At 38.1% G+C, this 11,208-nt stretch overlaps 1 protein-coding gene across 1 annotated transcript; it reads left to right on the plus strand.

Moving 5' to 3' along the window:
* Positions 1 to 5,108: 5,108 nt before the first annotated feature.
* Positions 5,109 to 7,135, plus strand: LOC123231244 (stress-70 protein, mitochondrial-like). Its single transcript, XM_044657499.1, is given in 2 exon segments — positions 5,109 to 5,914; positions 5,916 to 7,135. Coding segments are annotated over 2 exon segments (2,013 nt in total). The 3' UTR covers positions 7,123 to 7,135.
* The last annotated feature ends 4,073 nt before the right edge of the window (positions 7,136 to 11,208 follow it).

The following is an 11,208-nucleotide window of genomic DNA, read 5'->3' on the forward strand; positions in this document are numbered from 1 at the left end:
CAAAGGTCTCATTTCTCAAATTTATAAGGAGTCAAATCAATTGTACAAAAAAATCAAGTCATTCCCTAATTGATAAATGGGCAAGGGGCACTAATTTGTTTTCAGATAAAGAAATCAAAACTATCAATCAATACATGAAAAAGTGTTCTAAATATCTCATAATTAGAGAAATGCAAATCAGAACTACTCTGGGGTACTACCTCATACCTAGCAGACTGGCCAATATGACAGCAAAGGAAAATAATAAATGTTGGAGAGATTGTGGCAAAATTGGGACACTAATGCTTTGCTGGTGGAGTTGTAAATTGATTCAATCATTCTGGAAGGAGATTTAGAATTATGCCCAAAGGGCTTTAAAAGACTGACTACCCTTTGATCCAACAATACCACTTCTGTCTTTGCACTCCAGATAGATAAGAAAAAAATACTTGTACAAAAATATTTATAACTTCTCTCTTTGTACTGGCAAAATTTTGGAAATTTGAGGGGGTATCCATCAACTAGAAAAAGGCTGAACAAATTGTGGTATCTGATAGTTATGGTATGCTATAGTGCTGAAAGGAATAATGAACTGGAGGAATTCCATGTGATCTGGAAAGATCTCCAGGAATTGATGAAGAGAAAAATGAGCAGAACCAGGAGAACATTGTACACTGAACCTGATACATTGTGGCACAATTGAATATAATAGACTTTTCTACTAGCAGCAATGCAATGAAATTTATGAGAAAGAATGCTATGCATATCCAAAGAAAGAACTGTTGATTAGAAATGCAAAAGAAAAACATATGATTGATCACATGATTTGATGGAGATACGATTGGGGTTTTGATATTAAAGGATCACTCTATTGCAAATACGAATATTATGGAAATATGTTTTGAACAAGTACACATGGGATATCCCAGTGGAACTTCCTGTCAGCTCTGGGAGGTGGGAGGAAAGAGGGGTGGAAAAATCATGAATCATGTAACCATGGAAAAAATTATAAATAAAGAAAGAAAAAAAGAGAAATAAAAAGATTCATTAGAGCCTGATAATTCTTTAAGTGGTCACAGTCCTGAACTAGATAATAAAGAGCTCTCCCAAAACATTGGTACATAGTGAGTAATACACACATGTTTAAATATTTCTCTACCTCTCCTTAGACTGTTATATTATCCCCATCATGGTGTCGCTTCCTCAAGATACCTATTAAAGTAAAAGAAACTGAATTCACTCCTTTTTCTTTCCTTTTTCCAGTTACCTGGTCCATTGTTGCTAAGATTTTGGAGATTAGGTGTTTTGATAATGTTGTCCACTTTACATTTGGGAGACAGCTCAGCAAAGTGAGAAAAGCATTGGATCTGGAGAAATTGATTCAAACTCTGACCTTGCCGCTTCATAACTGTGTGGTTTTGGATACGTCAACTCTACCTCAGCATTCTCAGTTGACAATTTTATTCTTTATTCCCTTTTCTATATTTAAATCTGTGATTCTGTGGAAAGAATAGATTATATTTCTGATTTTATGGTATTATTATGTGACATAAAATTTTAATCAAAATTTCCATGTATAGATTGTTTAATAAAAAGTAAGCTGTTTGACTTTTTTTATTTTGTAAATTTATTGCTTCAAAAAATTGAAATTCACTTATCTAAGATGTGGATAAGGATCCGATTACCCTTTAAGCAATATTTATTGGCTTTGGGACATCTCTGTCCTACTTTCTCATGGCTTAGAAATACTAATTTCAAGGTATTGGGTTGGGGCAAGATTGGATCACTAGGACATAATCATGGTATAGGGCAGTGAGGGGCAAACTTTTTTTAAAGATGGGGCCAAAGGAAAGGAAAAAAAACTTTAGGCAGGCCAGTATAATTTATTAAAAATAACAATGATACATTTTACAAAATTCTTATATTTTTTTGGGATACTAAGCCCTATTAATGACTGAAAGATTATGAAGAAGGGCTACATCTGGCCTGCACACCATAGTTTGCCCATCACTGTTATAGGGCACAGTTGAGGATGTCTTTCAGGTCCATATATATGCAACATTTATTGAACAGTTTTGTAGATCCTTCTGCCTGAGTACTCTGGTCCAATCAACTGCATTTATGGAGAATCTGAACTGAACATTCTAGTTCAATGATATAAATTATGTTACATTAAGCTGTGGGCACAACTTATAAGAAAACTATTTTGGATTCTCAGATCGATATGGAATAGGAAGGGACCTTAGAGGACTCTAGACAGTTCCTTTCATTAGAATGAAGAAATGAGGAAACGAAGAGTTTCATATTGACTAAGTGACTTGTCTAAGTTGAAACAAGTAGTAAATGACAGAGCTAAGATTATCAAGTCTCCCTATTCCAAACCTGATATCCTTTCCACTGGGCTGAGCTGTTTTCTTCTATTTTAGTGATTACTGTCTGTGTTATTGCTCTATTAACATATATTAAAATATACTAGGAAGGAATTTTTATAAAAGGATACATCCTGTAAAGTAACTTTCTCTTACAGTATTTTGATGACTGTAGTTCACTTTAATTGTTTTCTTTTTTAATCCAAAGCATCTCATGTTATGCATTGAAAAGCATTATCCTGAGCAGTCCTTGATCTTCACCAGTATGCCAAAGGGGTAAATGATACCAAAAAGGGTTGAGAATCCTTGCCCACTGTAACATAAAAGGCATTGTGGAAGGGAATAGTAAACAACTTGAAACTGAAGCACTACCTGTGTGGCAAGAAAATGAGCTCAAGGAAGGTATGCCCCTGAATGAGGTTAGACTATTGTACTGTTTTCCTAGAAAAACACCTCTTTTCTTTTTTCCTGACAATGCTATTACCGTTCAAAAGACTTCCAGTCTGAGATTCTTTCCAATCAGATATGCATCTTGCCATTCCATATCTTTCCTCTCTCTGGCCCAAAGAAAAGAAGCTTCTCAAATATCTAGGAGCTCTCACTAGGCCAAAGTTAGGTTATACAAAGACAGTGGATAGAATAAAATGTGAAGAGGTTTGGTAACTTTATCTACATAATATCTCACCTCAGTCTTTTGTCCGCTTACTGGTTCTACTCTGTTACAACTTCGAACCAAGTGAAGTATGTGGAGGCACCAGTTAGATCCAGACAAGTATCTAAATTTGGTTTAGAAGACAGGCTTCTCTATTCTTTAAGTAGATTAGAACCTATGACATGTAGAAGGATTTGAAGCCAGCAGTTACTGATGGATCTAAAGAAGATGATAGCTTTTTAAAAGCAAAAGGAAAAACAGGAATTTTAACCATTCTAAGACCTCTCTGAAGGACTTTAAAATGCTTCCTGGGCTAATCTGGGGAACTAATTAGAGGGAGGTAAAGTAAAGCTTTTCTGAAGTGGAGAATCAGCCTTTTCCTTTTCCAAGGAATACTAGACTAGTAGTTTAGGTACAAAAATGGGTTAAGAAAAGAATAGGACTTTAGAGGGAGAGGTTAGATAAAGAAAACAGGAAAATAATTCATTGTTTTATAAGATGATTAAATTACAAAGTCTGTTACTGAATTTTACTTGATTTTGTTTTACTTCTTCCCTTCTTTCTGTCATAAAATCTTTCTAAATCTAAGAAGAACTTGCTTATGGGAAATAGTCTGGAAGGCTCAGGGTAGCATGAAGCATTCTTCTAATAGAAGGTTTAGCATGGTGGAGATGGGGAAGAAAGTAAAGAAAAAAATTCTGGAAGGTAATATGGTTTCCACTTTCCATCTAAAAAAAATGGCCACTTAAAATTTTTTTAATTAAAAAGGAAAATTATCTTTTTTTTAATTTTTCATTTATACTTTTTGTCTTTACAATTCATTGTTATTTTCTACTCAACCACTTCAGATCGAATCCTGGCTTTTGTGAAAAAAGGATTATGCCACTTAATCTGTGTGTGATGATGTTTTGGATCTTTTAGATCTCAGTTTTCTCATCTATAACATGAAGAGATAAAATAAACTCTAGGGTCTCTTATAGAACTATGTCTATCATTTTTTGATCCTAAAAAACCCTCTAAGATTTCATCTGTTATCAAAAAATAAGTAAATAAGATAATCTGAGTAGGTCAAAGGAAAATGCAATTTGGGTGTGAGGAAGGATAAAAGGGAATAGCGGATTATATGGTGATTGGACGAGGAAATGAAAGTATGGGAAGGTATATAGGAGATAAAGGAAATGGGGTAAGTAGGAGAGGGCAGCTCAAACAGGTTTATTCCCAGAGGCTTGAGACAGAGGATACAGGGAGGAAACTAGGGCCAGTAAGAAATGTTTAGGTTTGACTGGAGGGTTTTTCTTATTATTTTCTAAAGTCTCTTGAGGGAGGAGTTGAGAGGGCCCCTCCCTGCCAGTCAAACTGATGGCTGGAGGAAGTCTCAGGGAGGTACTTCCTGCCTAAGATGGATGCCTGAATTGTCTCAAGAAATAAAAGAAATTCCTTTCTCTTGAGCCCTTGTCTTAATTTTCAACACAATTTCTCATCACAGGGTTTGAATAGGTAACAAGGGGATTTATTAATACCAGGGTCAGTCAGAAGGGGAAGGGGTTTAGAATTTTCTAACTGCTGCTAGGGAGAGGGGGGGATGGGTCGTGGAAAAGGTTTAGACAGAGAGAGTCCGGCTCTCCCAGTCAGGAAGATTTGACTGCCTTTTAAGTAAAGTTCTTATTAAATCTAGGGGTAACTTATTTGAGGATACTCTACTAGCCTATAGAAACTAAACCCACTATGTTCAATCACCAAGCCCTCCCTTCCACCAGGACCCAAAGGAAAATCAGGGAAGGGGAGGGATGGAGATGGGAGATCAGGGAGAGATCCAGAGAAATGAGATAGGTCCAAATTTCCCCAAAATAAAATAAGCACAGGCCAAGGCCGAAGCAATTAGGCCAAAGCCGAAAGGCCAAAGCAAAAACCTCCAGCCACAGCGAAAGCCAGAAGGCAAAAGCCCCGTCCATTGGAACTTCACCTCTATTTATAGCTTTAAGTTCTAACTGACTTTCTGAACATTCTAAGATGTTTAACTGACTTTTTGTGACCGTTAGAAATTACAGAAGCCCTCCCAGCTCTCTCTGTCTGCTTCGCCACCCACCCACCCTTGCCTGCCCTCCCCCATGCTCAGTGCCAGCCACACCTCTGTTGCTCGCCTTGCTGGAGCCACCTACTGGCGCCCAGCTGTCAGCCTCCACCAGGATGGCTGGAATGGTCTTAGTCATGAGGCTTTTCAAATTATTTCAAGGCGAGACTATGCATCAGAAGAAATTAAGGGGGCAGTTATTGGTATTGTCTTGGGTACAACTAACTCCTGTGTAGCAGTAATGGAAGGGAAACAAGCAAAGGTGTTGGAGAATGCTGAAGGTGCCAGAACCACTCCCTCAGTTGTAGCCTTCACAGCAGACAATGAGCGCCTTATTGGCATGCCAGCCAAATGACAGGCTGTCACCAACCCATACAACACATTCTATGCCACCAAGCGCCTCATTGGTGGTCGATTTGATGATCCTGAAGTGCAAAAAGACATTAAAAATGTTCCTTTCAAAATTGTCCGTTCCTCCAATGGAGATGCCTGGGTAGAAGCCCATGGGAAGCTATATTCCCCAAGTCAGATAGGGGCATTTGTATTGATGAAGATGAAGGAGACTGCAGAAAACTATCTAGGACATTCAGCAAAAAATGCCGTTATCACTGTGCATGCTTATTTCAATGATTCTCAGCGACAGGCCACCAAAGATGCTGGGCAAATATCTGGCCTAAATGTACTTCTAGTGATTAATGAGCCTACAGCTGCTGCCTTGGCTTATGGATTAGACAAATCTGAAGACAAAGTCATTGCTGTATATGACTTAGGTGGTGGAACTTTTGATATTTCTATCCTGGAAATTCAGAAAGGTGTATTTGAAGTGAAATCTACCAATGGAGATAGACCAGGCCTTACTCCAGCACATTGTAAAGAAGTTCAAGAGAGAGACAGGACTTGACCTGGCCAAAGACAATATGGCTCTTCAGAGAGTATGGGAGGCTTCTGAGAAGGCCAAGTGTGAGCTTTCTTCTTCTGTGCAGACTGACATCAACTTACCATATCTGACTATGGATGCTTCTGGGCCCAAGCACTTGAACAAGAAGCCAGCTCGAGCTCAGTTTGAGGGGATCATCACTGATCTCATCAGGAGGACTATTTCCCTATGCCAGAAGGCCATGCAAGATGCTGAAGTCAGCAAGAGTGACATTGGAGAAGTCATTCTAGTTGATGGCATGAGCAGAATGCACAAGGTTCAGCAGACAGTACAGGAACTCTTTGGCTGGGCCCCTAGTAAAGCTGTCAATCCTGATGAGGCTGTGGCTATTGGAGCTGCCATTCAAGGAGGTGTATTAGCTGGTGATGTCACCGATGTGCTACTTCTAGATGTTACTCCCCTTTCTCTGGGCATTGAGACATTAGGAGGAGTCTTCACAAAACTAATCTATAGAAACACAACTATTCCAACCAAGAAGAGCCAGGCGTTTTCTACGGCTGCTGATGGTCAGACACAGGTAGAAATTAAAGTGTGCCAAGGAGAGAAAGAGATGGCAACAGACAATAAACTTCTTGGCCAGTTTACTTTGATTGGAATTCCACCAGCCCCAAGTAGAGTTCCAGAGACTGAAGTCACATTTGACATTGATGCTAGTGGAATTGTACATGTTTCTGCAAAGGATAAAGGCACAGGACAGGAACAGCAAATTGTGATCCAGTCTTCTGGTGGGTTAAGCAAAGATGACATTGAAAATATGGTTAAGAATGCAGAGAAGTATGCCGAGGAAGACAGGAGAAAGAAAGAACGTGTAGAAGCTGTCAATATGGCAGAAGGAATTATTCATGATACTGAAACAAAGATGGAAGAATTCAAAGTCCAACTTCCAGCAGATGAGGGCAACAAACTTAAAGAAGAAATCTCTAAAATGAGAGATCTCTTGGCTCGCAAAGATAGTGAAACAAGAGAAAACATCAGGCAGGCAGCATCTATTCTGCAACAAGCATCATTAAAGCTCTTCAAAATGGCATATAAAAAGATGGCCTCTGAGCGAGAAGGCTCTGGAAGTTCTACTTCTGGGGAACAGAAGGAAGATCAGAAAGAAGGGAAGCAATAATGTTACCAGTTGACCTTGACTGGAGCAGAAATCAGGAAAACATTTGTGAAGCTTAGGAATAGAGGGCACAAGGACCTTCCTGAGCAGAAATGGGCAAACTTCAGTCTTACTGTGTTTTTGCAGTATTCTATATACAATTTCCTTAATGTATAAATTCTAGTGAGTGTATTAGTTAATTATCCGTTTGACAGGTAATTCAGATAATACAAAGTTCTAAATATTCATCCCCAGCCTATCTTTATTTTCCAGCTGCATGTAAAGAGGGGGATTCACCGATCATTTTAAAGGCTCAACACAATTGTCTGCTGCAGTGACTGTAATTCCAAGGAGTGAAACAAAACCATGTCACAAAATTAAGGGTAGGGTACCTAATCCTTAAAAGATTCAGTAAGGATAGGTCTGTCTAGTTAGCCAAGTACTGATCTGTGACTGGTGGACTTCCTTATCCATGGCCCATCCAGAACCAGCTGCCTTGCTAAAGAAGGAGAAACTAGATTGAAAGAGACGGGTCTACTTTGTTTTATCTAGAACTATTCCTTTTGAAACAAGGTGATTAATGAGACTCTTCAACTTACCTAAAGCATACTGTTTTCTCCACCTTGCCTTTGCTTTGTGTACCTACTTCCTTGATAATTGTTCTTTTGATCCATTCTGGATTTTTTAAGAAAAATAAATGTGAAAAGAAATTACAGAAGCAAAAAGTTTCTGTTAGCCACCTTGCATTACACATCTCATCCCATGCAAATTGGCAAAGATGACAAAATATGAGAATAGGCATAAATGTTGGAATAGTCAATAGAATGTTTGGCCTATGAAAAGAGAGGAATGCTGAGACACATTTGATGGAGCTATGAAGTAGTGCAGTTTTATTTTTGGATTCCTTTTGGAATTAAGCATGAAAAATAAATAGTTTATTCTTTGCCTTTTAATCCTACTAGTGAACAAAATATACTGTGGGGGGGTTAAATTGGGGGAGGGCAGGAGTTTAATCAAAAGCCAGTGCACAGTTTATTGAATGCAAAACACTTAGTTTATTATTAGAAAATGTAGATAGGAAATAGGAAGGCAGAAAGTGAAAGTAATCTTATAAGATTATAACTATACCCAAGATCTCAATCCTAGCTAATTTTTTTTCAGAAAACCCTAAATCTATTTGCTTCAAAGGTCAGAAGACAGAAAGGACAATGAACAACTCAGTCTCTCTGCTTACCTCACCTGAACAAATTTTAAAAGAAGAATAAAAACTATTAACAAACATATGAAAGATGACTCCAAATCTCTATTAAAAAGAGAAATACAAATTAATACTGTTCTCTTATTTCACCTTACGTAGTCAAACTGGTAAAGGTGAGAAAATATTGTATAAAATTGTAGATTCTTCCAACCTAGTTCAGGTGAGGTAAGGGGAGAGACTGAGTTATTCATTCCCCTTTCTGTCTTCCATCAGTCTCCCTCCCAAGCTTATCTCAGAGACCTCAATCCAACAAAAAGTAACAAACTAGCCTTTGTAAACTGAATGTTCATTCTGAGAATAGCACACTTAATTATGTTTCACACAGTCTCTACTTTTTCATTTTCAGAGATTTGTTATCCTCACTTGCCTCAGTTTCCCTTTCTATGTACAATATAACAAAATAATGCAAATCAAGACAATATAACAAACAACACAAATAAAAGTCCACAAATTACCATTCCAAATACAATCAGTCCAATCTCATCACTAGTCACTAATTTCCTTCTGAATGTCACCTTCAGGGGCTGTCCCTCCAAAGTTTCACTTTTCCAGGAGACAAATAGAATTGCTAACCTTTTCAATCAGGTGTAATGGGTCATTCCTTCCTCAGAAGTTCTTACAGTCCTAGGAGAACCTGGAAGAGCATCTCTCAGACTAGGGTCAATCAATTGTCAGGACCCAATCCTCTAGTCAGAGAGTCCCCTTCTTTCTTCTAATTAGTTCAGGATCACTTTCTGTCCTCCTCCAGCACTGTGGCTGTGGTAGCCAAAGCCTGGATATATGTAAGCCAGCCACTAGTCATTAGATTCAGGATTTTTGGACAAAGAAGTCACTGGCCTGTTTTATCCTCCTAACAAATGCCTGATAATCAGGAATACAGGGAGATGGAGTCAAATGAGTTTAAAACATAAAATCACATTGCATAGATTTACAAAAATAGACATGAAAGAGGTACTGAGTCTGATCCAACACCAGCTTTCTGATCTGCAGGAGGGGGAGACAGGCTGGGTTTTAACCTTTCTGTGACTCTTTGAATTTCTCTGGCCCATTCCCAATGTCCACCTGTATGAAAATCAAGGTTTCTAGAACCCTGTCAAATCCATATCTGCCCCTGGCAGGCATTAGACTGCTGAGTCCTGATGCTGCTGGGATTTATTCCAGACCTCTTTGGAGTCTCTGAACTTTAAAATTAAGAATAGCAGCTCTAATGGGAGCCAAGAATTAAAAGTTGGAATGGACTTTAAAGACTATTAGTCTTTGCAACCTACCTGTTTTCCTTTATTCAAGTAACTATTTTTAGTATCTACACTATACTATGAACCATACTCAAAATCTATTCAAAAAGAAACAGAGTCACTATTTTCAAGGAGATTACAGTCTATTCATGGGAAATTATATTTATACATACTAGAAAAGACATATACATATGAATATAAAGGAAATTTATTACATATATATGTATGTATGTGTGTGTATATATAGATGGGTACTAGCTACTAGGAAATCAAGAACAAAGCCATGGATTCTAAGCAGGAGTGAGGTGATGAAGTATTCCCAACCTTGAGGATAAGCTGTGTAAAGGCTTGGAAATGAGAAACTAAAATTTATCTTAGAGAAACATAGAGCAGTATGATTTGTATCTAAATCACTTTGCAGATGGACGTAATGTACGATGAGCTTGGAAAGGTAGTTTAACCAAGGCAGTGAAGGAATTGAAATTCCAAATAGAGGAGTTTGTGTTCTATACCCTTAGCAATACTAAGTTACTGGGGCTTTTAGAACCAGGTAGTGACATGATATGATGAGACTGCTTAACCTTCCTTTGTAATTTCATAATTATAGCATAAAACTGTAACAGAAAAAAAAACCCTAGACATCCCTATTCCAAAAAGGAAGTGGCACAATTACTTGTAACAGGGCTCTTTCCTCATTATTTCTAACAAATAAATAGTAAAGTAGGCCCCTATATCAGTCATTTGACTGAGTTAAAGAAGCCAGATCCTCCTTGAATCAAAACTGTCTCCTTTCTTTTAAAGAGATTTTTCCACTGACATCCAGGTGTAGCAGAACCTGGAATACAGAAGGTAGGATATCACTTCTAACTCTTAAGGGATAGCTCTGAGAATTCTAGCATGTGATATTATCAGACTAGAAGTAGAAGGTAAAGGATAGTTTTCTGAGGGCTCTGGTCTCTTATTCCTCTTTTCTTGCTAACCAATAAACAAATACTCCTTGGCTTATTCACTCCTTTTGAGTAACTACACCAGATGTCCCAGTAGGTCTAGGGCAGGCAACAGATGATGTCCCATTTCCATTCTTATTCAGGAATTCTTGTTTCTTGTATCTTTAGGGTTAAGAATTATCTTCTTACCCTAAATAAAGGACCTTGATAGATAATTTTTTTAAATTGAACTTGAATTGTTATCAATGGTCCATGTGCTTTGAATTCCATTAAGAAAGTCTACCTTCATTAACAAAAATTTAGTTCACTGAATATTCTATTACTATTTTCTCTCTGCATTCCTTCCCATCCCCTCCCCACCACTCTAATCCATAGATTTATATGCTTTTGATGGATTTAGCACGCTCTTCCACTGAAAGCTTCAGAGTCATTTTGGAGGTGAGACAGTAACAAGATTCATTGACTTTCTACATGGGGGATAGGCTTTAGAAAATGCCCAAGGTAGGGCAGCTGGGTAGCTCAGTGGATTGAGAGCCAGGCCTAGAGATGGGAAGTTGTAGGTTCAAAGTTGACTTCAGAAACTTCCCAGCTGTGTGACCCTGGGCAAGTCACTTGACCCCCATTGCCTACCCTTACCACTCTTCTGCCTTGGAGCCAATACACAATATTG

Source organism: Gracilinanus agilis, chromosome 1, assembly GCF_016433145.1.
Source record: "Gracilinanus agilis isolate LMUSP501 chromosome 1, AgileGrace, whole genome shotgun sequence".
NCBI lineage: Eukaryota > Metazoa > Chordata > Mammalia > Didelphimorphia > Didelphidae > Gracilinanus > Gracilinanus agilis.